Below are 26,643 nucleotides of genomic sequence, written 5' to 3'. Positions count from 1 at the left end.
AGCTGAAGGCAGACGCTTAACGACTGAGCCACCCAGGCGCCCCTTTGTATTCCTTATCTTGAAGAGTCCTCCAAATTTCATAAGCTTCAGGCACCGCCACACCCGGATCTGCCCTGGTATAAGTAAACCTGAGACTTTATTGAGCAATTACCTTGTGCTACACACTGTTCAGAGCGCTTCGGGACCATTATCTTCTTTAATCCCTAGTGCAGTACGCCAGATGCTATTTTACAAGTGAGCAAACTGAGACCCAGAGAGGCTTGGTCACTTGCCTAATGTCACACAGCTATTATGTAGCAGACCGGTGATTCGAACTCAAGTCCTTCTGATCCCAAACCCCCTACTGTGAAAATGCCCGCCTATAACCGTGCTAGGAATATGAAAGCAGCTTAAGAAATGCTAGTGTCCTTCATTCTCCAGTCCTCAGCTGATGCCTCTGATCCCCTCTTGACCAGCACAGGCATGCTCTGCTCTTGGCTGAGGCATTCCGGAGTTGCCAGGCGTAGGAAATAAAAAATAAGGATGCCCTGTTAAATTTGAATTTCAGATAAACAATGGATAATGTGTTCATTAAGTATGTCCCATGCATTTTTGGTTGGAATTTCCAACGGAAACACACCTTTCTTTGGTCACCCCCCCGTTCAATCCCTCCCTGGGCTTTAAGAACCGGGTCTGGGGCTTCAGATGGAATGCAGAGTGGGGAGGCAGAATTGAACATGCTAGTAAAAAGCAAGGGACAGAAAAGGAACTTTGGATGAATTGGGTGCTGAGTGTTCCCCTAAACCAAGAGAGGAATGTTCTTTGAAGAATTGATATGGATGTGCCTCCGATTTGACTCTCCTCCAAACTTGTCGACCCTGATATGAAAACTGTGCTTTTCAGACTGGAAAAGATACCTAAAAGATGCGAGAAGGTATGCCCGGGAGTCTTGGAAGCCACGAGTTAAACACAACCCACCCACCTCCTTTACTATCCATTTGATTCGAGGATGTGGTGGGAGAACCATTATTTGATATTTAAAAAAAAAAACAGGCATATGATGGAATAGGACGCGAACTTGCTGGGAACGTCTACGGTAAAACCCGCGACTTCAAGGAACGTTGAGGATGGCAGCCTGAAGCATTTGCCCCAGACTCCCCCTGGTGTGTGTGTCTGGGGGGGTGGCGATCGCCGTCCCCTGCTTTAGGGTTCTCCGTGGGAACGCGTGCGAAGGGCGCAGGCAAGCCCGGCGTCCGGGCGCGGGGAGGGGCGCACCCCAGGCCTGCGCGCCGAGGGAGAAAGTGAAGCTGGGAGTTGCCACTCCCAGGGACTCGCTGGAATGCGGCGGAGGGGGTGGGGGGGCGAGCCGTGAGCGCGCTAGCTCCCAATCACGGGAGGCGGAGGAGGTGGAGGAGGAGGGCTGCCTTGAGGAAGTACAAGAATGAAGTTGTGGAGCTGAGAGTCCCCCGCGTCGTGCCCCGAGAGCCGAGCAGAGCCCCCAGGCAGCCGCCCGGCCCTTCGCAGCCCGGTCCAGCCCGAGCCATGGGGCCGGAGCCGCAGTGAGCACCATGGAGCTGGCGGCCTGGTGCCGCTGGGGGCTCCTCCTCGCCCTCCTGCCCTCCGGAGCCGCGGGCACCCAAGGTGGGTCTGGCGTGGGGAGGGCGCGCAGCAGCGACGCGCCCCTGCAGCCCGGGGATCCCCGCCGAAGTCCCCGGGCAGGCGGGGAGCAGTGGGGGCCACACGAGCTTCCCGATCCGCAGTTTCGGACGGTCCCGGCGCGGCGAGCCGCCTGCCTCGGCAGGGAGGGGGGCAAAAGGGAGGTGGGGCGGGGGCGATGACGCCCCAGCGGCTCTGACTGTCCCGGTCAAGAGACTGGCGCTTTCCAGACTCCGCGACGGCTCTGGGAACTTGTCAGAAAAGTTCTGTGAAATTGTCCAGAAAGTTTGCCCTCAAAGGGTGTACTGCATGGTGTGTGTGTGTGTGTGTGTGTGTGTGTGTGTGTGTGTGTGTGTTCTTTCCCCTTTCTTGAGCCCCTTCAAACTTTCTCGGAGCCTTTCCAGTTGGCAGCCTCCGCCTCCAGACTGGACTGGGCTGGATTCCTCGGGGGTCCCTTCTGCTGCCCCTCCCCCTGTCCCCTCCCTGCCCCCCGCCCCCCTCCCCGCCGCCGATTGGGTTTAGTTCCTCCAGCTTCAGGCAGGATCGGGGTGTGTGTGTGGGGGGGTGGTGGTGGGGAAAACAACCTGTCCGGCCAGAGCCGGGCAGGAGAGGGTGGCCGGTCGGACTGCAGAGTTGCCTCATGCTGGAGTCTGAGGTGGGGGGAGGGGGAGACGTTTGTTTTGAGCGAGTTTCTTTGAGGGCCAGCTCAGGGACTGTGCGCTTTGTGACTTTTGGAGAGCATGGGCCACGGAGGGTTGGTGGTGGGTCTTCCTGGTCTGGGGCATAGAGTGGGAGAGTTCCAGGCGAGGGATTCCTGGGCAGTTGGGGGTGCGTGGAGAGGAAAGCCAAAGAAATAGGGCCAGACGAGGGTAAGCCGGGGGCTGGGTTGCCTTGCCTTTCCCTTTATGCAGCATGTGGGGAAGGGTGGTGGTGGGGGCAGTGCGGGCATGCCTCACTTGTCCATCCAGATGCCCGGACAATTCAAGCTAATGTGGGCTTGAAATACGCTCTGTGCCAGGCATGGTGCATGGTGGTTTGCACGCATTCCCTCCTTTTAGTCCTCAGACCAACCCTACAAGAGAAGTCTTACTAGTATTCCCATTTCTAGGCGAAACGTGGGCTTAAAGAGGTTAAACAGCATCAAGGAAGTGGTGGGTCCAAGACTGGATCCTAGACGGTGCGACCCCAACCACGAATTCAAATTCAGCATCCGTCTACCTTGAACAATGGAGGACACTGCTCCCTGCATCACTGGGTTGTGGGGAAGACAAAATGAGAGTGTTCTGGGAGTAGTGGGTGGTCTCCGTTAGTCAGGGAGTCTGGAGAAGGGGTGGGTGTCATTCTGTCTGTGTGTTGCCCGAGGGCCCCTCTGTCTGAGCATTGCTGCGTTATCTGAGGGGTGTCTGTGCCAGGGTGTTCCTGAGTTGCGTGGCCTGGGTGTTTGTGTGTCTGGGCTTTGTGTTGCCAAACAGCAGTCTCCCTGCTGGCTTGGGGACTTAGCTGAACTCTGCCCTCTCAAGGAACTCCCTCAAGGTGCTGGGCCAGATCGGCTGTAAACAGCGGGAGGCGGCCCCACGCCTTCTCTCTGAGGAAGGCTCTGCTTTCCTGGGAGCCCGTCCTTCTCTGTTTCCCAGGCGGTGTCTTCAGCTCTGACCTTCTGCTGAGATGGGTGAGGCGGGGCTGCACTGTTAGACCGAGCTGCTGCCTCCCTCACCTGGGCCTGTGCATTGAGCAGATGTTGGGGGGGAGCGGAGCTGGGTTGCTGCAGTGCTGGGATCCTAGGGGTCCATTTTCCCACTGACGACTGGGGCCTCCTCAGGTCGATCTCACCCCTCCATCTGCACTGCTGGGTGCAAAGACAGATGCTGGGCGTGTCGGGCAGAAAATGGTTTGCAATGGCAGCGCCCCGCCCATCCGCCTCCAGCACCCCTGCTGTATCCCAGGGCTGAGGGCTAGTGGGGCAGGCATTTGGGGGAAAGAGGAGATGGAGAGGACCCAGAGGGTCAGGATTTTGCTAGGATTCATTCCTAAAGATTTATTTATTTTAGAGAAAGGGAGGGAGGAGGTAGGGGGAGGGGCAGAGGGAGAGGAAGAGAGAATCTCAAGCAGACTCCCCACTGAGCGCCAAGTCCCATGTGGGGGCTCAATCTAACGACCCTGAGATCACGACCTGAGCCGAGATCAAGAGTCAGACACTTAACCGACAGAGCCACCCAGGTGCCCCTAGGATCCATTCTTAGAGGTCAAAGTTTCGTCAAGTGTAACAAACACAGACTTCTTATCTTGCGGAGCTCCTATTTTAATTCCCAAACAATTCTTCCAACAACTTCCTTTTTCCTATAGTTGGGGAAAGTAACTTCATTTTAATATTCAAGGGAAAAATAACCAATTGAAAAGCTAGAATGAAATGCAAAAAGAGAAAATACATTGCATTCCAAATAGAAGGGCACCTTTTATTTTCTCTTGGTTTGGAATTACCCATACTCCTGCTATATGAACTTCTCTTGCCTTAACTTAAAAAAAAAAAAAAAAGTGCGACGTGCTCCCTATATGTCAGGTTCTTTCCCATGGACGGTTTCATTTCATCTCTGCAACAATCCAGTGAAGTGGATACACACGGTTAAAAGAAGTGAAGTGACTTATCCAAGGCTTCCTAGTGACCCAAAAATGTCTAGACCCAATAATAATGTCTAATGAGGCATTAAGAGTTGGTCAAAGTCTTGGGGCCCCTGGGTGGCTCAGTCGTTAAGCCTCTGCCTTCGGCTCAGGGCGTGATCCTAGGGTCCTAGGATGGAGCCCCGCATCAGGCTCCTCTGCTGAGAGCCTGCTTCTTCCTCTTCCACTCCCCCTGCTTGTGTTTCCTCTCTCGCTGGCTGTCTCTGTTTCTGTCAAATAAATAAATTAAAAATCTTAAAAAAAAAAAAAAGGAGTTGGTCAAAGTCTTATCCTATTTAACAGGAATGGGGTGAGCAGAGGCTCAGGGGCAGCTGGGCAGCCAGACTGGGGTGGAGGTGCTACTCTGCAGTTCACGTGGCTAACCTCCTTTATCTAGGCTGTAGGAAGGGCGGTGAGCTGGGGCCCACCGAGGTCCTCTCCCTCCCTGTCCAGCCCATGCCTGCCTTCCTCTCATGTCCCCCAAGGATGGCAAGGGACTGAGAGCAGGGACAGGGCAGAAGCCAGGGGGGCCTGCAGGGCTATGGGTGAGGGAGACAGTTGGAGTGGAAGCATGAGGAGCCCGTAGGGGGCTGGGGTGGGGGGCTGGAGTAGGGCCCAGGAAGTTGTGCCTGCCCCTGGGTGCTGAAATGATCTGGAAAGAGATCCCCCCACACTGTCTTTGCCTGTGGGAAGACCCTCCGGGGTGACATCTCCATCTCTTGCTGGGGCCACCTTTCTTCCCCACCCCTGGGAAGAGAGCCCACGTAGGATGAGGGGTGTGTGCTCTCCAGGAGTGGGAGATTATTATAGCCAGTGTTTGTGTTGCCTCAGTTCTGTTTACAAAGCCTTGTCGTGTTTACAGACTGCTTTTTGATTCATTATGTCATTTAACTCTCATTTCACTTCTCTGGAGAGAGTAAGAGTTGTTATTGTTTTATTATCCCATCCTTACAGCCAAGTTCAGGTCACAAAATATTCATTGAGAGTACCCACAAAGTCACAGGCACTGCTGAGCATAGAGATGTGTCTGATAATGGACTCTGCCCCAGAGGTCCAGGGACTTGCTCAAGGTCACACATGAGCAGCCCCAGCTAGGGTTCTGGTTTAATGACCCTGAACTCGGGCCCTGGTGTGATATGGGCCTTGATATACCAGGTGTATGTGGTGGGTGAGTTCTGGGCATCACTAGAATGGACTCCTACCCTTTGGGTCTGGGGGAGGTGAGCTTTGAGGGGGCAGGTAGTGTTCATGAAAACCAAAGGAAGTATTTCTTGCTGGTGAGCAAGAGAAGCATCTGGGGCTGAAGTCTGGTGGGGAGGAAAGAACCCGCTTGAGAGCACCCCCGGGGGGAGACCGAACCCTGACACTGAAGTCCAGCCAGAGGGATTTAAAGGATCCTGAGCAGTCTTTGAGCAGAAGGATGGACACGACTACTTCAATTGGTCCCTTTTGCTTTGGAAGTTTCATCCATCCATCCATCCATCCATCCAGGAAACTCTAACCTGGTGTTGGGCTGGTCCTGCCTCACAGTGCTGCTTGCACAGCTAGAGGGTGGGGCTCCTGAAGATCAGGGGTCCTGGAGACAGAGAGCCCCCCTCTGTAGAACAGGACTTCCTAACCCACCACCCCGAAAGTCAGTGGAGGCTGGGTGGATATGGGGACTGTGGTGAGGACTGGAGAGGAGATTGGTGAGAAGGGGAGTGGGTGGGAGGGAGGGGCTGAGCTTCCTGGTGAAGGGGACGGAGGTGGAGAGGTAGGGGAGGTGTCAGGAGGCCCTTCTTGGCTTCATGCAAGCGTGGTGGGGGAATTCGCCACAAGCCTCCAGCTCCCTGGGAGAGTAGGTCTCTGTACCAGTTTTACCACCTGTTGCAAACACTTAAAGAATCTTAGCCTCAAATCAGCCACAAACAAACTTACTAGTGGGGCGGGGCTGCCGCTCTTTCTGGCCCTCAGCTCAGCCCAGCCACCCTGCCCTGCCCAGAGCCCGTAGTGTTTATCGGTGGCATCGATAGAGTTGGCTGTGTATTTCCCTTTGCACCGGGCGTGGGAGGAATTTGTACGTGTCCAGTTAAGAATGTAGGATCAAAGTCAGATAGACTCAAGTTCAAATCCTGCCTCTGTTGCTTACGAGCTTTATGATCTCGGGAGAATAAGCCCCGTCGGCCTCAGCTTCCTTCTTTGCAAGATAGAGGTTGCAGTCCCAGCCTCTGGATGACGTTATGAGGCTCCGCCCAGAGGGCCTGCCCGCGTACAGTAGGTGCTCAGTTAATGTGGCTGCCCTCGGTGTTCCCATTGTTGATGTTTTCCTATTGCCTGGTTGCCACAGCTGGTGTCCCTTAGAGGTGGCAGAGGGCCACAGGGGGTGGAGACAGCCTCTGCCCCAGCTCTGTTTGTCGCTGTCCCGGGCTTGGGCCAGAGCTCTGGGGTCTGGGCCTGAAGACAGCTGAGCCTCCAAAGCAGCTGAGGCTGCCGAGGCCGCGGGAGGTCCTAGCAGCGGGCGGGCGTTATTTTGGGCCTGGCCTGCCACCCCCAGCTCCTGTTTCTCTTGGGAGTCTGGGGGGAGGGACCCTTGAGTTCTATTTCTGGGCCCTCCCCTTCCTCCCTCTTTGCTTCCTTCCCTATCTGTCCAAAGGGGTGGGAAAAGAGACCACTCTGGCTTTACTGGGAGGCTGTCAGCTCACGGCCCATTGGCCCAGGCAGGAACCCCAGGGGCTTGCCCCACCAGCCTTTTCCCAGCTTTCTGGAAGCACAGGGTATCTCTTGTTACCCCCCCCTCCCCCAGGATTGGACTTCAGGCTCCAAGTTGCTGGGGGAGCCGGAGCCCTGGTGTCAGACCTCGGAGTCAGCCACCGCTGTCCCCCTGAATCTGCACGTGGGCTGTGGGAGGTGGGGTGGCGGCCCACGGGAAATCGAGGCGGCTCAGGCACCTGTGGGCCTGTGTCTCTGGGGGTGCCCTCCGCCCCCCCCCCCCGCACTGGCACACCCTCCTGGGCAAGACACGCCAGGTGATTCACCTTCTCACCAGAGCAGAAAAACGAGTTCAGCTGGGCACTTTAATCTCCCCCCTACTGGCAGGCACCGGGCCAGCGGCTGTCCCCAGCAGCCCCTCACCAGGGGTGGCTTACCCCTTCTATATCCCTGGGCTTCGTAGGCCCTTCGGGTCTCCGGGATACCCCGCTGGGGTCCGGGTGGGCTGGGGAGGCAGTTCATCTCGATGCCCCTTGGCTGATGGCTGGCACCGGGCAGGCACGCAGGGCTGACGTAGTGCCCTTGTGGCAGGAGTTCCGTGGCATAGATTCTGCCAGCTGGTTCTGGAGTCTTGCCCTGACGAGGTGGCGAGGGTGAAGCACCCGCATGGGAGCCGTCAGAGGAGGCATCACTCTGGCCCAAGGTCTGTAGCCTGGGTCCGGATGCCCATTGTTGGGGTCTGATGCTCCTTTTTTCTGCCTCGGGGAATTCCAGAGGTCCCTGCAGTGACCAGGCCCCTAGGGGTCCCCGTGCCCCAGCTATGACTCTAGCCGACCTTCCTCCCCTCCTTTCTGGGTGGCATTGTGGGGGTGGATGTCCCTTGCCAAGAGGTTGGCATGTGCGTGGTACTGGAATGGGGTGGGGAGAATGCCCTGAGTTTGTTTGCTTGGGAGAGGGGCAGGGGGGATCCGGAAGATTCATGATTCATCATGGCCTCTCTCGGGGGATTTTTACCCCTTGGCCATGAGTCGGGCTTTTGGGACAAAGGGAGGCTTTCTTTGCCAGCCAACACCCTGGATCAGGCGGGCAGGCTCCCCAGGGCTGGCACAGTGGGGCCCCCTCTGGGTGCTCAGGATGGGCCAAGTTAGAAGGGGCCTCTCCTTGGATTTCCTTCCTCTTCCCAGACTCGCAAACTTTCTTTTGCTGTTGTGCCTTCTGCACGTGCAAGGGACCTGGGAAGAGGGGTCCTTCGCTTGTGCTTCCCGCCGTCTGAGACGGCATGACTCTGGGTGGTGGGTGTAGAGGAGGGGCCAGGTTGGAGAAGCTCCCTGGGCAGTGCCCTCTGACCCGTACCCTCCCTTTCGCCAGTGTGCACCGGCACAGACATGAAGCTGCGGCTCCCTGCCAGTCCCGAGACCCACCTGGATATGCTCCGCCACCTCTACCAGGCCTGTCAAGTGGTACAGGGTAACCTGGAGCTCACCTACCTGCCCGCCAATGCCAGCCTGTCCTTCCTGCAGGTGAGGCCCCTGGGGGACCCAGCCAGGCCCCGCCTCCAGCTGAGCGGAGCCTTATGCCTATAAATGGGTGGGAGAGGAGGGTGCGCTCTGTTTCCTCTCTTGTTGGGGTTCCTCAGCTGGGACGACGTCCTTTCTGATGTCTACTCCCTGTCTGTCCTACTGCAAGACCGGTTGACTCCCTCTCTATGACGTGGCGGGCCACAGACATCTCGGGGTGGAACGCAACCGTTTCTGTGCTAAATGTTTTTGCCCTCTTGCCAGCATGTTGCCCTCCCCCTACCCCCTGCCCCAGCCACTGTCCCTGTCCTGCCTGGAGCGGTGAGCGGGCAGCTGGGAGATGTGGGTTCTAGGTCCCGTTCTGCTACTGACAAGCCGTGTGAATGTGGTCTCGGCCCTTGGCTTTGGAAGCAATAAGCACGCTTTGACTCCCCTCTGGGAAACCACCAAATGGGAAATGTGTGAACAGGGGAGAGAGAGGGAACCAGCCTGCTGGGTTGTGTCTGCCGTGGCCTGGAGTGGCCTGGAGTGGGGCCACGTCTGTGATGCGGGGTCAGATCACAGACATCCTCTCACGCAGGTCTTCCCTTTCATGGCCGAGGAAGCTGAGATGCAGAGAGGGTGGGGTGCTTGCTCTCAGTTCACAAAGTGCTCCCCCCACCGGTTATCTGTCTTGACCCCATAAGAATCTGGCCGGGGAAGTGGAGAGTGGCCTTGATCTCTACTTTATGCCCGAGAGCGCTGGACTTCTCAGTGGGTGGGGGCTTGACCCCAGATCTCCAAGCCCTTGATAACCCTGAGGAGGCTGGGGGGGGCTGGTAGTATTCCAGGGCCCAGGCCTGCCTCAGCCCCACCTGACCCTCTTCCCTCCCAGGATATCCAGGAGGTACAGGGCTATGTGCTCATTGCTCACAGCCAAGTGAGACAGGTCCCGCTGCAGAGGCTCCGAATCGTGCGAGGCACCCAGCTCTTTGAGGACAACTATGCCCTGGCCGTGCTGGACAATGGAGAGCCGCCCGAGGGGGACACCTCTGTGGCAGGGGCTACCCCAGGAGGGCTGCGGGAGCTGCAGCTTCGAAGCCTCACAGGTGGTCACCACTGTCACCAACACCTTCTCCTCGTTTCTGGGAGCTGGCCAGGGCCACTGCTAGCCGCGGGAAGCTTCGTGTGAATTAGAACTGGCATCCCTTCCGGATGGATGCGGTGGAGCTAGGGAAGGTGCCTTGGTGAAGATTAGAAAAAGATTTCCCTCCTTCCCAGGAAGTCACGGCTTGTACGACCCTACACAGTTTAATAATGAGGATACAGGCTGGGGTTTCTCCACTTTTTGGCCGAGTACCCATGTGCAGTGAACAACCTGTGTAACTGTATATGGCAGCCCCAGAGCTGACAGCATCCCCGACTCTGTGGCCGGTTACTTTGCATGCAGGATCCCATCTTGGTGCTATCATCTTGCAAGGAAGCACCAATGTTAGGCTCTTTTTACAGATGAGAAAACTGTACAGGGTTTACAGAGGATGAGTGACTTGCTCAAGGTTACATAGCTAGTTAGTGGTGAGGCTGATTTTCAGACTCCAGAGTCTCTTTTAACCACGAAACCGTGTGCACAGGGTGTAGAGGTGGAGGACAGGAGGGAGTGGCATGGCCATCTGGACCAGGTCATGGACAGCCCACCCCTCCCTGGATCTCAGGTTGTTCGTGTGGGGGTGGGGTGGGGACTGGTAGAGCTAGAAGATGTTGGTGTCTTCTCTAATCCCTGGGGAAACTGGGGTGGGTTTAAGAGGCCTGTTCACCTCTAAAGAAGTCAGGAGGGCCCCACGGGAGCGCGGAAGGGGCCAGGCAGGAAAGGAAGGTGCTGAACATTGCTCACCCCGCAGAGATCCTGAAGGGAGGGGTCTTGATTCAGCGGAACCCACAGCTCTGCCACCAGGACACGATTTTGTGGAAGGACATCTTCCACAAGAACAACCAGCTGGCCCTCACGCTGATAGACACCAACCGCTCTCGGGCCTGTAAGCCATGCACCTCCCTGCCTGCCGCTTCCTCTCTTTCTCGGGTAGCCCAGAGACCCCAGACTCCTGGCTCACACCGCCCCCCACTCCCCACCCCTGCGCTAACACTGCCCATTCCCTTGTTCTGTCCCATTCCCCTCCTGCCATCCCTCTGTGTCTCTTCACCTCTGTGGCCCTCTGTCCTACCTCCGTCTGCTTCTGGATTGTGCCTAGGGTCCTTTGTTCCTGCAGAGTCTCTCCCTCACTGTGCGTTCTGCCTCCTGGTCTCTGTGTCTCTGTTTCTCTCCCCAGGCCAACTCTGTTCTCCAGCCTGTAAAGACCCCCACTGCTGGGGAGCAAGTTCCGGGGACTGTCAGAGCTGTGAGTCTTAGGGAGGCCCAGAATCTGGGGGGCAGAGGGGCTGAGTGGAATAAAGGGGACACGGGGTGGGGGTGGGGGTCACCAGGTCTCGGCGTCTTCCCTGTGGCAGGAGGTCATCACAGAAAGTGATGCCAGGGTTCCCGGTTCCCCGGGCGACTGCCCAGGCCTCATGCTGCCCCTTGTCTGACAGTGACACGAACCGTCTGTGCCGGCGGCTGTGCCCGCTGCAAGGGCCCAAAACCCACTGACTGCTGCCACGAGCAGTGCGCGGCTGGCTGCACGGGCCCCAAGCACTCGGACTGCCTGGTATGTGCCCACGGGGCCCGAGGGTGGGCGCAAGGGGAGGGGTCCCCCCACCTGCTACGGCCCTGTTGCTCCTTGCACACCAGGAAAGAACCAGGTGCCCAGTGACCACCAGCTGCCTGTCCCTGTCCCGCTCCTCCCCCCAGGCCTGCCTTCACTTCAACCACAGTGGCATCTGTGAGCTGCACTGCCCAGCCCTGGTCACCTACAACACGGACACGTTCGAATCCATGCCCAACCCTGAGGGCCGATACACCTTCGGTGCCAGCTGTGTGACCGCCTGTCCCTGTGAGTGCCAGGGAGAAGCGTGCGTCTGTCATTTGGCTGGGAGGGGGTTGGTTTATGTAAACGGAGCGCACTGCGAGCACTGTCTGCCTCTTGCCCCGGAGAGCTGGTCACCGCACTTCGTGTCCAGCTGCCTCGTGCTTTCGACAGCTGTGGAGGAGGGCGGCCAAGAGCAGCCGCTAAGAGCCCGGGCTCAGGAGCGAGGCTGCCTGGGTTTGAAACCTGGCTCTACCCTATTCAGGTCATGTGACCTGCCTGCTGTACCTTCATGTTCTCATCTGTAAAATGGGGACAAAGTTGCCCCGACCTCATAAGGTGGTTATAACGTTTGAATGAGTCCATATATTTCTAAAAGATTTATGTATTTATTTTTAGAGAGAGAGAGAGAGAGGCTGGGGCAGAGGGAGAGAGTCTCAAGCAGACTCCCTGCTGAGCGTGGAGCCCGATGCAGGCTGATCTCAAGACCCTGAGATCATGACCTGAGCAGAAATCAAGAGTCGCTTAACCCACAGAGCCACCCAGGCGCCCCTGAATGAGTTAATATTTGTCAAGCTCTTACAGCAGTGCCTGGCACGTACTAAGCACTCCTAAATGCTAATTTTTATTCAATAGTCTAGATTGATCAGAGTTTTATTTAACAGCTCCCCTATTTATTGATGTGTATTTGGGGACTGACCTTGGACCTGGTGCCCTCTTTCTTCCTGTCATGGGAGACAAGAGTGGGCTCTTGGGTCCTAGTCAGACCCGCTGCATGATAGGTCAGAATTCAAAATGCAGAGACAGACCGTGTTCAACTTCTGGCTTCTCCGCTGAAAAGCACAATGACCTTGAGTAATTTCCATAAAAATGCTTTGGTTCCCTCTTGGCCAAATGGAAGTCCAGCTGCCCGTCACATAGGGTTGTCGTGAGGCGTAAATGAAAGTGAAAGGCACAGACGCACGGTAAGGGCATTTCGGTCTTGGTTGGTACTGTCGTATTCTGTGGGCACGGTGACATTGCTCCCGGTGCGGCGTGAAGGGCCAGGGCCGCTGGACCCACGGTCTGCATCTCCTCAGACAACTACCTGTCCACGGACGTGGGATCCTGCACCCTGGTCTGTCCCCTGAACAACCAAGAGGTGACGGCTGAGGATGGCACCCAGCGGTGTGAGAAATGCAGCAGACCCTGTGCCCGAGGTAACCGCTGGCCACGCCTGGAGCCAGGCTGTGCTCTGTCCCTCTGCGTACCCGTCCCTCTTCAGACCCTCCTGGGATCCGGTCCTTTCCTTCCACTGTCTCTGTCCTGGCCCTCCCTGGATCGGTCCCACACGGTCCCCCATATCTCCTGTCAGTGTTCGGTGCGGTGGAGGGGGACTGTGGACAGGGCCCTGGAGTTTGAGGCCCTGGCGCCCATGCGGGGGCTGAGATGGCCCCTTCACCGCCTGCCCTTCTGCACAGTGTGCTATGGTCTGGGCATGGAGCACCTGCGGGAGGCGAGGGCGGTCACCAGCGCCAACATCCAAGAGTTCGCCGGCTGCAAGAAGATCTTTGGGAGCCTGGCGTTTCTGCCAGAGAGCTTCGAGGGGTAAGGGTGTGCGGAGTGAAGCACCCATGGTCTAGCGGCACCAGGGCGGTCACTGAATCCTGAGCGCCCAGAAGGGGCAGCCTCTCTGGGGGATGCTGGGAGACAGAGGCGGGAGGCCAGAAATGCAAAAGAAGCAGGTGGGGGGTGTGTGTGAGGACCAGGCGGGGGGTTGCGTTCATACATGATATGTTCGCCGCATATATGCACTTGTATGGAGGTCAAGCCATCCGAAGGAAAATTCTCGAGTTCGTACTGGTTTATTCGTAATAGCTGTCAGCTGGAAAGAATGCAGATGTCTATCAACAGGTGAAGGGTAAATAGTGCTCTAGCGACACGATGGCATTGTCAGCAATAAAGAGAAACAGACTACTTACTGATAGATAACGACAGCGGCTCAAAGTTATCACGTTCTGCGAGGTCAGCCGGGCAGGAGAGAGGCCACAGGGCACACGATTCCCTTCACGTGAGGCAAAGAATAGGCAAAACCGCTCCGTGGTGATAGAAATCGGAACAGTGGTTGTCCCCAGGGTGGGGGGGACTGGAAGGGGACACAAAGTCATTTCTGGGGTGATGGCAGTATTCTGTGTATCGGTTGGGGTAGTGGGCACATGAGTGAATGAATTTGTCAAAACTCCAAACTGTACGTTAAAACCATGCATTTTATTGTATGTGAATTAGATTTCAATAAAAATATGAATTAAAAAAAGAGAAAAAATTCCCTTTAACATTTCCTGCAGCTCTACTCCCCTTTCCAGAGGCAACCACTGCTAACGGCGTGTGTGGGTTCTCCTAGGCCATTTCTCCGTGGATGGACACACGCAGAGAAACGTAGATTTAGTAATTTTGTTGAGGAGGTTGACTTAAAGTGGGAGCTCATGGCGAGCACTGTCTGCCTCTTGCCCCGGAGAGCTGGTCACCGCACTTCGTGTCCAGCTGCCTCGTGCTTTCGACAGCTGTGGAGGAGGGCGGCCAAGAGCAGCCGCTAAGAGCCCGGGCTCAGGAGCGAGGCTGCCCGGGTTTGAAACCTGGCTCTACCCTATTCAGGTCATGTGACCTGCCTGCTGTACCTTCATGTTCTCATCTGTAAAATGGGGACAAAGTTGCCCCGACCTCATAAGGTGGTTATAACATTTGAATTAGTTAATAATATTCATACACTCTTAGAACGGTGCCTGGCAGATACTAAGTGCTCTTTTTTTTTTTTTTAAGTGCTCTTAAATGTTAGTTTTTGTCTGTAGTCAGGCTAGATGGGGTTTATATTTAACAGCTCCCCTATTTACTGATGGGTATTTAGGTCGTTTTCAATGTTTGCTCTTACAAACAGTTCTGTGCTGTATGTGTCTCTGGGAACAAGAGCCAATGTCTGTCTAGGCCACATTCCTAGAAGTAGGATTTCTAGATCAAAGGATATAAATATTGTTTTGACAGACCCTGCCAAACTAAGGGCTGGGCTTTGAAACTCAGGATGAAAACAGCCGGGCTTGATGGGCAAAGGGTTTAAGTAAAGTCATTAATGGAGGCGGCTGGGGGAGGGTGGCTGAGCCAGCTCTGGGGGTCATGCCCACCAGCTTCCTGGCCCTGCTGACTCCTCTCCTAATCCTCCTCCTAGAGACCCAGCCTCCAACACTGCCCCCCTGCAGCCTGAACAGCTCAGAGTGTTCGAGGCCCTGGAGGAGATCACAGGTGGGCTTTGCCTCTCTGCGTCCTGCTCTGACAGGGTTGGGGGTCCTCATCCTGTCCCCACACCCCTAGCCTCCCCCTGTGCCTGCAGGTTACCTGTATATCTCAGCGTGGCCGGACAGCTTGCCTAACCTCAGTGTCTTCCAGAACCTGCGAGTAATCCGGGGACGAGTTCTGCATGAGTGAGCACCGGGGAAGGGGGGGCCGAGGAGCTTCCTGGGGAGCCTGTGGAGAGGCTTTGGGTGTGGTGGGCACTCCTATTCTCTGGGACTCCGCAGTCATGTTTCCATGGGAGTTGGCAGAGCGTGCTGGGACGGGAGGGTGGCCCCTGGTGACAAGGGAGGGTCAGTGGTACAGCCAAACACTCCTCCCGCAGTGGCGCCTACTCGCTGACCCTGCAAGGGCTGGGCATCAGCTGGCTGGGGCTGCGCTCGCTGCGGGAACTGGGCAGCGGGCTGGCCCTCATCCACCGCAACGCCCGTCTCTGCTTCATCCACACGGTGCCCTGGGAGCAGCTCTTCCGGAACCCCCACCAAGCCCTGCTGCACAGTGCCAACCGGCCGGAGGCCGAGTGCGGTAAGACAGGGAGCCCGGCACCACGCGCTCCCGTCTGCCAGCACGCAGGGGTGCCCGGGCGCCCCTCGCAGCCGCAATCTCGGGCCCCTGCAGACGGCCCATCCCCGCTGCACCATTCCTGACACGGCTCTGGCTGGCTTGACCTCTTGCCATGGCTTCCGGCTGGGTCCTGTCACACCGCCTTGGCGTCCCTGCCTTCCCTTTCCTCTCTGGCCCTGGAACCTCAGCTCTTTGTTTGCCCCGTGTTGCCCAGCACCTGTCCCCACACCTCTGGGCCACGGTCACCGGCCCCCGCCCCAGCCTCCTCCCCTGGGTCACTTGAACCTGGAACCTCCCTCGAGTGTCCCCGTCTGATCCCTCCCTCCTCACTGCAGTGGGCGAGGGCCTGGCCTGCTACCCGCTGTGCGCCCATGGGCACTGCTGGGGTCCGGGGCCCACCCAGTGCGTCAACTGCAGCCAATTCCTTCGGGGCCAGGAGTGCGTGGAGGAATGCCGAGAACTGCACGGGTATGCAGGGTGGGGCGGGGGGCGGCCAGGGAGAGGGCACAGGGGGGGCTCCTTCCAGACCCCCCCTCATCAGCCGCCCCCTCTGTCAGGCTACCCCGGGAATATGTGAAGGACAGATACTGTCTGCCATGCCACCCCGAGTGTCGGCCCCAGAATGGCTCAGTGACCTGCTTTGGGTCGGTGAGTTGCTGGGGCCTCGAGCTGGGTGGAAGGAAGCGAGGGCTGGAGGGAAGCAAGGCCAAGTCGGTCCACTGTCTCAGAAGAGGGCTCCGAGTTCAGACCTGGATCGCGGGAGGGTGGAAAAGTGGGAGGGTGGAAGGAGGCTGGGGACGCTGGGGACTGCAGGAGTCGTGTGGTGGACCCCGAAACTCTCGGATTACGCGAGGGGCCCAGGGAGGCCTGTGTGCTTGGCTGTGGTTGTGCCAAGGTGGTCAGACCTATGGGCTTAGGCATCGGACTATCTGGATTCGAATCCAGGCCCTGCTTCCAACCTTGGTTTGCTCATTTGTAAAATGAATATTGTATGAGGTGCTACCTCATTGGAATGCAATAAACATGAACTTAAAATAGGGCTTGGTGCAGGCCCAAGCACAGGAAAGATTTACTACATATTAGTTACTATTATTACTTGCTGTGGTATCTTAAGTAATACACTCCCCTGCTGAGCTTCCGGTTCATCTGAAGCCCCAGACTTGGGGCAGGAGACCCAGCAGGGCTGGGCTGTCCCAGGAGCAGAGCCGGGGGTGGGGGTGGGGGATGGATGGCATGCTGTTGAGTGGCCGTGGGAAGCGCGAAGGGGACACACGGGCTGGATCCTGCTGCCCTGGGGGTGTCGGTGCCAGCGCCCTACAAACCCTTCCTCCCCTCCCAGGAGGCTGACCAGTGTGTGGCCTGCGCCCACTACAAGGACCCTCCCTCCTGCGTGGCTCGCTGCCCCAGTGGTGTGAAACCCGACCTCTCTTTCATGCCCATTTGGAAGTTTGCAGATGAGGAGGGCACATGCCAGCCGTGCCCCATCAACTGCACCCACTCGTGAGTCTGAGGGTCTTTTCTGCGGGAAGGAGAGCTTTGTCGTGGGAGCCTTTCTGAGGCTCTTCTCATAAAAGGGGGATAACTCTACCTTTGCTTATCCTGAGACTCTTAGTTTTGTTTTTGTTTTTTTCTTTTTCTTTTTTTTTTTTTAAAGATTTTATTTATTTATTCGACAGAGATAGAGACAGCCAGCGAGAGGGGGAACACAAGCAGGGAGAGTGGGAGAGGAAGAAGCAGGCTCATAGCGGAAGAGCCCGATGTGGGGCTCGATCCCGTAACGCTGGGATCACGCCCTGAGCTGAAGGCAGACTCTTAACCGCTGTGCCACCCAGGTGCCCCTGTTTTTGTTTTTTTCTGACCGCAAAAGTAACATGTGTTGTTAAAAATTTTTTTTTAAAGATTTTATTTATTCTTTTTTTGTTTTTGTTTTAAAAGATTTTATTTATTTATTGGACAGAGAGAGACACAGCCAGCAAGAGAGGGAACACCAGCAGGGGGAGTGGGAGAGGGAGAAGCAGGGTTCCCGCTGAGCAGGCAGCCCGATGCGGGGCTCGATCCCAGGACCCCTGGATCACGCCCTGAGCTGAAGGCAGATGCTTAACAACCGAGCCACCCAGGCGCCCCTAATTTATTCATTTGAGAGAGAGAGGGACAGGGGGAGAGAGCACGAGAAGGGGGGAGAGGCAGAGAGAGAAGCGAACTCCCTGCTGAGCCAGGAACTCGATGTGGGGCTCGATTCCAGGACCTGGAGATCACGACCTGAGCTTAACGACAGAGCCACCCAGGCGCCCCTGTTAAAAATTTTTTAATGAAAACATGGAATATAGATGAATGTCGTTTAGCAGTTCTGTCCCCGCTGTTAATAATTTGTAATATTTTTCCTGTTTTTACCTGTGCACATGCTAACATAACACGTAAAATGTGTTTAAATATATATAATTACTCTTAGTTCTTTTGATCTGTTCATATTCTAACATATATGTTTTATATATAAACTATATGTTAATATATATTATTATTCTCTAATTGGTTTTATCTGTGCACATTGTAACACACATGTATTTTTTTACTAAAATGGGATCATAGACCATACATACTGTTTGCAAATTGCTTTTTTTTCTTTTCTTTTTTTTTAAAGATTTTATTTATTTTTATTTTTGAGAGAGAGCACAAGCGGAAAGGGGGGGGAAGGACAGAGGCAGAGGGAGAAGCAGGTTCCCCACTGAGCAAGGAGCCCGATGTGGGGCTTGATCCCAGGACCCTGGGATCATGACCTGAGCCAAAGGCAGACGCTTCACCGACTGACCCACCCAGGGTGTCCCTGCCTTTTTTACACTTAACAGATTCTTGCAGTGTTTTTCCATGTCCTAACATGGTGATCTACCCTATTATTCTAATTTTTTTTCATTTAGTTGTCTTTAATTACACACGAGACACATGAATTCATCCTTGCGATGAACACTTTCAGCAATATAAAAGTATAAATATTGGAGGGGCGCCTGGGTGGCACAGCGGTTGGGCGCCTGCCTTCGGCTCAGGGCGTGATCCCGGCGTTATGGGATCGAGCCCCACATCAGGCTCCTCTGCTATGAGCCTGCTTCTTCCTCTCCCACTCCCCCTGCTTGTGTTCCCTCTCTCGCTGGCTGTCTCTCTCTCTGTCAAATAAATAAATAAAATCTTAAAAAAAAAAAAGTATAAATATTGGAAAGTAAATGTGCCCTTTTCTTCCACTCCCCTGGGGAGAACCATCAGATGTCATCCTTCCAGGCTTTTCTTTATGCATTTACATAAACATATATTACATTCACTTTAGGTTGAGTCCAGTAAGAGTGCTGTTTTTGTAAGTCAAAAATGGTTGAGGGGCGCCTGGGTGGCTCAGTCGTTAAGCGTCTGCCTTCGGCTCAGGGCGTGATCCCGGCATTCCAGGATCAAACCCCACATCAGGCTCCTCTGCTAGGAGCCTGCTTCTTCCTCTCCCACTCCCCTGCTGTGTTCCCTCTCTCTCTGGCTGTCTCTCTGTCACATAAATAAATTTAAAAAAATAAATAAATAAAAAGAGAAAACAAGAAAACTTTAAAAAAAAATGGTTGAGGGGCGCCTGGGTGGCTCAGTCATTAAGCATCTGCCTTCGGCTCAGGGCCTGATCCCAGGGTCCTGGGATCGAGCCCCGCATTGGTCTCCCTGCTCTGCGGGAAGCCTGCTTCTTCCTCTCCCACTCCCCCTGCTTATGTTCCCTTTCTCACTGCCTCTCTGTCAAATAAATAAAATCTTTTAAAAAATGTCCTGCAGTCCATCTCGTAGACAGGTCTGTGTGTGTGCACTTGCTCACGCAAATGGGATCACGTTCTACGCACGTTCTGTACTTTGCTTCCCTCCCCCACCCCCCACTTGGTGTACCTTGGAGTCCTTTCTTGTGAAGACACACTGATCTACCTCCCCCCCACCTTTTTTAAAAGATTTTATTTATTGATTTGACAGAGAGACAGCCAGCCAGAGAGGGAACATAAGCAGGGGGAGTGGGAGAGGAAGCAGCAGGCTCCCAGCGGAGGAGCCCCATGCGGGACTCGATCCCAGGATTCTGGGATCACGCCCTGGGCCGAAGGCAGACGCTTAACAACTGAGCCACCCTAGAGCCCCCCCCCCCCTTTTTAACTACTCAGTCTGCAGCACGGATGTAGTATTATTTCACTATGCCCCTGTTGGAGGGATATTGATTTTCTTTCTCTTTTTTTCTCTTTCTCTTTCTCTTTTACTTTTTCTTTTTCTTTCGACTGCAGTTTATTGCACTTGAGCTCCATGGACAAGTGGGCATCTTGTACGTGCCCCCTGGCCTACAGGTGTTGGCATTTTTAGGGTATATCCTGAGAGGTGGAACCGCATTGCCAGACTGTCCTCTGCAGAAGTTGGGCCAGTTTACCCCGGCCTTCTTGTGCAGAGGAGGTGGCCGTGCTTTTGGACTTGATGCTCCTTTGGGTGCCGCCCATTCCTACCTACCACAGGGAGGTGGAGGGGAGCAGGAAATGCAAGTTCAAGGCCGGGGAAGGAATCCCCTTGTGGGGTGGTAGAAACAGCTCTGGTGACCTCGAGTCCAGTTTCTGCCTTTGTTAAACGGGGTAATAACCCAGCTACACCCATCCCGGGATGGTTGTGAAGCTGGAGTGAGCCTAGGAGGAGGTTCCCAGCCTCGCTGACGGGATTCTCTCTCTCTCCTGCAGCTGTGGGGACCTGGACGAGAGGGGCTGCCCCGCCGAACAGAGAGCCAGGTAAGCCCGGTCCCCGGGACACACCCTATGCTGTCCCTCAAGCCCCTACCAGCCCCTGGGTGGTCACTGCTACAGTGGTGGTGGGGGGGGGGGTCTCCTGTCATGACACCTGTCCCTTCCCAGCCTAGTCTTCCACTGTTGATTTCCCTTTCAGTTTGCTTCAACAAGTAGACAGAGGACCTCCTTAGGATGCTTAGGGGCTGGGGAACAGGAAAAGATGGGGAAGATCCCCCAGTACCCCTTCACCCTTGAGTAGCTAGATGTCTCCTAAGGGACACAGGCAGCACTCAACCCCCTGGGACAAAAGGTAGATTGAGAAGAGAGTGCAGTGGCACTGGAGCAAATGATGAAGTCTTAACCGGGTGGCGGGGGGCTTCAAGGAGGAGGTGGCATTTGAGCCAGGGCCTGAAACAAGGGGCAGGTAGGTCACTTGCATTAGGAAGAAAGCAACCAGGTGGCACGGTGGGGGAGGGGTCAGGAAAATCTAGGATGTGTTTGTTCGAAGGTTCTGGTGTGGTGGGCCATTGAGTGAGCACAGAGAAGGGTGGAAGGGGTGAATCTGAGTCAGGTTAGGGCATAGATCCTCCCTCACTACCGGGCCACAGGGATGGACTTGATTTCTGGGCAGTGGGCAGCTTTGGGAAAGACTCTAGGGACAAAAACAGATCAGACTGTGTCCTTGGCGATCGTTTGTCCGTGAAACCAGCATTCACGAGAGGTCTGTGATGTGCCAGGCTTTGGCCAAGCAAGGGAGGGGGGCAAGGATGGCGATGATGTGGGGTCGACACCCAGGAGTTTCATCTGTGCCAGGGTGAGCTGAGTTTTGAACGATGACCCCATGGAGAAATGGTGGTCCAGGCAGGAGTAACAGAATGCACCAAGGCTGGGAGGTGTGGAAAATCATGACCTATGGGTGAAAAATTTGGCTCGGACATCAGAATCACTGGGTGCGCATTCCTGGGCCCCACCCCATACCACAGCAGAGTTGCCGGGAGTGGGGCTCCAGACTCCTGCACATTAACCAGCTCCCTAGTGATTTTTGTCAGGAAGTTTCACGGTCTTAGGCTAGAGCCGTGGGCAGGCACACAGACAGTTTGGAGATGGGGTTAAGGAGGCTTTCAGTGTTCCAGGCTTTCAGTGGTTGGAGCCAAGGGAGGGTTTTTGAGCAGGAGAGGATGGAGTCCATGGGTCGCGCTTCTAACTATCTTATTTATTTATTATTTGAGAGAGAGAGAACCCAAGAGAGCACAAGTGGTGGAGAGGGAGAAGCAGATTCCCTGCTGAGCAGGGAGCCTGATGCGGGGCTCGATCCCTGGACCCTGGGATCATGACCTGAGCTGAAGGCAGCCGTCCAACGACTGAGCTACCCAGGGGCCTGTACCCCCCCTTTTATTTTTAAGATTTTCTTTCTTTCTTTTTTAAAGATTTTTAATTTTTTTATTTGAGACAGAGAGAGTGAGCACAAGCAGGGGGAGTGGGAGAGGGAGAAGCAGACTGCCCGCTAAGCAGGGAGCCCAGTGCGGGGCTTGATCCCAGGACCGTGAGATCATTACCCGAGCCGAAGGCAGATGCTTAACTAACTGAGCCACCCAGGAGCCCCAAGATTTTCGTTTATTTGAGAAAGAGAGAGAGAACAAGTGGGGGGGGAGGGGGCAAAGGGACAAGCTGACTCCCTGCTGAGCTTGGATCCTGACAGGGGGGCTCAATCCCAGAACCCTGAGATCATGACCTGAGCCACCCGGGGCCCCCCAACTTCCCTTTCTAAACACCAGTGACCTGCATGCCCCTCCCTGGGGCTCCCTCACCCCTTTATGGCCCAGCCTGGGCCCCACTCCCTAACCCCGGCTCCCGCCCCCAGCCCTGTGACATCCATCATTGCCGCTGTGGTGGGCATTCTGCTGGCCGTGGTCATGGGGCTGGTCCTCGGCATCCTGATCAAGCGAAGGCGACAGAAGATCCGCAAGTACACGATGCGGAGGTTGCTGCAGGAAACCGAGGTGAGGCAGTCGGGGGGCCTCCCCGTTGGCTTGGGGTCTGCGGCCCAGCCTGTGTCACTGACGCACCACCCCTGCACTCCAGCTGGTGGAGCCGCTGACGCCTAGCGGAGCGATGCCCAACCAGGCTCAGATGCGGATCCTGAAAGAGACAGAGCTGAGGAAGGTGAAGGTGCTTGGATCCGGAGCTTTTGGCACGGTCTACAAGGTCAGGGGTGGGGCCAAAGTTCCAAGGTGGGCGGTCCCAGAGGATGTGGGGGGTGTGGCCAAGCCTTCTGTGGGGACCCCCGGGAGAGCGGGGGTGGTGCTGTTTGGGGGGGCAGTTGGGTTGGAGGCTGGAGCAAGGGAAAAGGGAGTGGAGAGCGGGGCCAAATAGTGGGATTGGCCCCAGGCTGGGGAGGGCGTTCAGAGCCCAAGTAAGGACCTTCTGGACCCCTATGGGTTGGATCTGGTATGCCCTCTTCCTGCTCACATCCTCCTCTCTCTGCCCAGGGCATCTGGATCCCTGACGGGGAAAATGTGAAAATCCCAGTGGCCATCAAAGTGTTGAGGGAAAACACATCTCCCAAAGCCAACAAAGAAATCTTGGACGTAAGCCCCTGCACGCTCTCCGGCCGGGAGCATAGGAGGGAACCCCCAGCTGCAGGTCTGGGCTCTGGGCTCGCTCTGTTCACTGGCGTTTGGCGAGACACTTTGTGGTCCCCCAAACCTCGACTCTTAACCTCCTGCCTGTGGGCCATGTTTCTGGTTTGTGACGGATGGGGTTGGATTGAGTGAGGGTCCCCAGTAATGCCTCGGCCCTCAAGAGGGATGTGTGGTGGTTGTGGGGTTGTGGTCTCCCACACCCTCTCAGTGAATACCCTTGCCCCCAGGAAGCGTATGTGATGGCTGGAGTGGGCTCCCCATATGTGTCCCGCCTTCTGGGCATCTGCCTGACGTCCACGGTGCAGCTGGTGACACAGCTTATGCCCTATGGCTGCCTCTTAGACCACGTCCGAGAGCACCGTGGGCGTCTGGGCTCCCAGGACCTCCTGAACTGGTGTGTGCAGATCGCCAAGGTACGCACTTAGGGGGCCTGGGCTCTGCGGGTGTCCTTGGGGGCAAGCCTCTGTCTCCACACAGGGCTAGGATGGGGAGGCTTCTTGGGAGAGTACGGCCAGAGCGTGGTCCACATCGATGCCTCTGATCACAGGGGATGAGCTACTTGGAGGACGTCCGGCTCGTGCACAGGGACCTGGCTGCCCGGAACGTGCTGGTCAAGAGTCCCAACCATGTCAAGATTACAGACTTCGGGCTGGCTCGGTTGCTGGACATTGATGAGACCGAGTACCACGCGGATGGGGGCAAGGTTAGAAGAGGGAGCAGAGTGAGGCAAGGTGGAGTGGGGTCTGGCCCCTGGGAGAAGTCTAAGAACAGCCCTCTCTCTCCCCACCACACCTAGTGTGACTTCTTTGCTCTCCCAGGTGCCCATCAAGTGGATGGCGCTGGAGTCCATTCTCCGCCGGCGGTTCACCCACCAGAGTGACGTGTGGAGCTACGGTGTGTGGCCCGGGGGTTTGGGAGGAGGGCTGGACAAGGAGCTGTGGCCCTGGGGGAGGGGCGCATGCTGGGAGGAGGAGAGCAGGAATGGGAAAATTAATGGACACATCTTAGCATGAATGTGGGAGGGAAGGAAGGGGCTGCCAGGGTCTATGCACTTCCCTGGGACTAAGGAAAGGCTGGGTTAGCTCCTGCCCCTTGGCATTGCACCCCACCCCCCATCCTTCCCCCGTGGTGCCAGGTTCTTGGGCAGAGCTTCTGGGGCTCAGGGCACTAAAGTACCCTCTTGTCCCCCCCTCCACCTCTAACCCTAACCCCATCTCTGCCCCAGGTGTGACTGTGTGGGAACTGATGACTTTTGGGGCCAAACCTTACGATGGGATCCCAGCCCGAGAGATCCCTGACCTGCTGGAGAAGGGGGAACGGCTGCCCCAGCCCCCCATCTGCACCATCGACGTCTACATGATTATGGTTAAATGTGCGTGGCTGAGCTGTGTCGGCTGCCTGGAGGGAGGGCTGGGAGGTCCTGGGTGGAGGGGCCTCTAAAGGGGATGGGAGGGGACCAAGAGCAGGGTCCCTAGTGTGGTTAAAGGAGCCTCGGAAGGGTTTGCTTCCCTTTTACAGTACCAGGCCAGAGGAGTTCTAGAAGACCAGCTAGGAGGAGAGTTACTTGCAAAATAGGGGAAACTAGGAGAGATTCTCAAAGGATCTAGCTCAGGACCTGAGTCTGAGACCTCTTCTCTATGACCGGAGGGCTTGGGCTCTACTCACAGGGGTTGTCTAGACCAGACCGGAGAGGGAGGGAGTAGGGCCGCACACAGGCTGCAGGCAGAACTGAGACGCTGAGCTCCGTCCTGCCCCCAGGTTGGATGATAGACTCTGAATGTCGACCACGGTTCCGGGAGTTGGTGGCCGAATTCTCCCGCATGGCCAGGGACCCCCAGCGCTTTGTGGTCATCCAGGTACGGGGCCTTTCCACTCCATCCCTGCATGTGACTAAAAAGCACACTCCCACAGAGGGTGGGGAGGGAGAGGACTCAGTCCCGGGCCTCTGAGCCCAGCCCTCTGAGCCCAGCCCTTGCCTGATTGTCAGACCTTGTCCTCGCGGAGCCTTCCTGGGGGGTCAGTGTGCTGGGCTGGGGGGAGAGGCTGCCACGCTGTCTCCCTCCTCCCCAGAATGAAGACCTGGGCCCCGCCAGCCCATTGGACAGCACCTTCTACCGTTCGCTGCTGGAAGATGATGACATGGGGGACCTGGTGGATGCCGAGGAGTACCTGGTGCCCCAGCAGGGGTTCTTCTGCCCAGAACCTGCCCCTGGAGCGGGGGGCCCGGCCCACCGCAGGCACCGCAGCTCGTCCACCAGGGTCAGTGCCCTCGGTCACACCGTGTTGGGGGTGTACTTACCTCCCCCACGGACTGGGGTCCCTTTCTCCTGTGTCACCGCCCCCAACAATCACCTCTCATGGAGACCCCATTATCCCTGAGGACTCCTACTGCCTTCCAACCCTTGACCTCTTTCTCTCCACGGTGACTGTCAAACCCCAATGGTGACCTGTTCATCTCCTGGGACCCTGTCACCTCCCATGGAGTCTCCATCCCAGATCCATGAATGACCCCAGCACAACCTTCTCTCGTCTCCAGAGTGGCGGTGGTGAGCTGACAGTGGGACTGGAGCCCTCTGAGGAGGAGCCCCCCAAGTCTCCACTGGCCCCGTCAGAGGGGGCTGGCTCTGACGTGTTTGATGGTGACTTGGGAATGGGGGCAGCCAAGGGGCTGCAGAGCCTTCCCCCCCAGGACCCGAGCCCTCTACAGCGGTACAGCGAGGACCCTACAGTACCCCTGCCCCCTGAGACTGATGGCTACGTTGCCCCCCTGACCAGCAGCCCTCAGCCTGGTATGGAATCCAGGCCCAAGCTAAGAGATTGGGAGAGAAGTCGGGGAGGGAGCTGGGGGTGTGGGGGGACTGGTGGTAGCTGGGACACATGGGTTCCTTCCCCTAATGAGCCCCCTCCTCTTGGCCTTTCAGAATACGTGAACCAGCCAGAGGTTTGGCCGCAGCCCCCGTCACCCCTAGAAGGCCCTCTGCCTCCTCCTCGACCTGCTGGTGCCACCCTGGAAAGGCCCAAGACTCTGTCCCCCAAGACCCTCTCCCCTGGCAAGAATGGGGTCATCAAAGACGTTTTTGCCTTTGGGAGTGCGGTGGAGAACCCTGAGTACTTGGCACCCCGGGGCAGGGCTGCCCCTCAGCTCCACCCTCCTCCAGCCTTCAGCCCAGCCTTTGACAACCTCTATTACTGGGACCAGGACCCATCAGAGCGGGGCTCTCCACCCAGTACCTTTGAAGGGACCCCTACAGCAGAGAACCCTGAGTACCTGGGCCTGGACGTGCCAGTGTGAGCCAAGAGGCCAAGTCTGCCGAGGCCCTGCTGAACCCTCAGGGAGTGGGGAAGGCCTGACTTCTGGCCTGAGTCGGGATGAGGCAGGAAACGGGCTCTTGGCCCACATCCAGGGGATCCTGCCGCACCGGGAACCTTCCTCCTTCAGATCCCATGAGGCCGAGAGGGGCCCAGCCTGGTTGGTCGAGGGGACAGCACTGGGGAGTCCTGACTGACTGCGGAGCACAGCCCCAACCAACTCTTGGGTCCCATGGATGCCACAGCCAGTCTCCTTACCTGAGGGAGCAGCTCAACCTGCTTCTCTTAACTCCAGATCTTTGACACTGAAGGACTTAGGGAAGCTGGGCCTAGACGGGGAGGAGGCTCCAAGGGAGTGTCTTAGGAACAAGAGCAACCCGTCCAGAGACTGTCCCTGAGACCCAGCTCTGAGCCCAGGAAGGGAGCAGCAAAGCCACCCAGATCCAGTCCTTGTACAGAGTGCTTTTCTTGTTTTGTTTTTACTTTTTTTTTTTTTAAAGATGAAATAAGGACCCAGGGAGAGCGGGTATTGTGGAGGGGGGTGGGACCCTCAGGTTAGGGGAAGGGTGTCCTTTCTCCACACCCACCTTCTCCATGTGCAAATATATTTTGGAAAACA

At 56.3% G+C, this 26,643-nt stretch overlaps 1 protein-coding gene across 3 annotated transcripts; it reads left to right on the top strand.

The window, feature by feature from the left end:
- The first annotated feature begins 1,345 nt into the window (after nucleotides 1-1,345).
- ERBB2 (erb-b2 receptor tyrosine kinase 2) lies at nucleotides 1,346-26,643 on the top strand. 3 transcript variants are annotated; one of them, XM_045777752.2, is made up of 27 exons: nucleotides 1,346-1,620; nucleotides 8,347-8,498; nucleotides 9,370-9,583; nucleotides 10,373-10,507; nucleotides 10,799-10,867; nucleotides 11,058-11,173; nucleotides 11,317-11,458; nucleotides 12,511-12,630; nucleotides 12,892-13,018; nucleotides 14,628-14,701; nucleotides 14,790-14,880; nucleotides 15,075-15,274; nucleotides 15,649-15,781; nucleotides 15,871-15,961; nucleotides 16,653-16,813; nucleotides 20,029-20,076; nucleotides 21,935-22,073; nucleotides 22,156-22,278; nucleotides 22,563-22,661; nucleotides 22,943-23,128; nucleotides 23,263-23,418; nucleotides 23,534-23,609; nucleotides 23,941-24,087; nucleotides 24,474-24,571; nucleotides 24,786-24,974; nucleotides 25,252-25,504; nucleotides 25,637-26,643. In XM_045777752.2, the coding sequence occupies exons 1-27, from the start codon at nucleotides 1,548-1,550 to the stop codon at nucleotides 26,005-26,007; spliced, it is 3,783 nt and encodes a 1,260-aa protein (XP_045633708.2). In that variant the 5' UTR covers nucleotides 1,346-1,547; the 3' UTR covers nucleotides 26,008-26,643. The 3 variants fall into 3 exon arrangements, with proteins under 3 accessions (XP_045633708.2, XP_087710565.1, XP_045633709.2); XM_045777753.2 differs by lacking the exon at nucleotides 1,346-1,620 and adding an exon at nucleotides 7,538-7,681; XM_087854439.1 differs by lacking the exon at nucleotides 25,252-25,504 and having other exon boundaries at nucleotides 25,637-25,780.

Source organism: Ursus americanus, chromosome 23 (assembly GCF_024610735.1).
Source record: "Ursus americanus isolate L20-20 chromosome 23, mUrsAme1.1.p, whole genome shotgun sequence".
Classification (NCBI taxonomy): domain Eukaryota; kingdom Metazoa; phylum Chordata; class Mammalia; order Carnivora; family Ursidae; genus Ursus; species Ursus americanus.
Note: the sequence above shows the minus strand (reverse complement) of the source record. Positions and strands in the feature narration are given on the sequence as shown.

Excerpts from the sequence above, each read along its gene's own strand:
- ERBB2 (XM_045777752.2), top strand. The coding sequence starts at position 1,548 with ATGGAGCTGGCGGCCTGGTGCCGCTGGGGGCTCCTCCTCGCCCTCCTG. Across the intron at positions 14,881-15,074 it reads CGGGGACGAGTTCTGCATGA|TGGCGCCTACTCGCTGACCC; the intron begins GTGAGCACCGGG and ends CTCCTCCCGCAG. Across the intron at positions 24,572-24,785 it reads AGCGCTTTGTGGTCATCCAG|AATGAAGACCTGGGCCCCGC; the intron begins GTACGGGGCCTT and ends CCTCCTCCCCAG.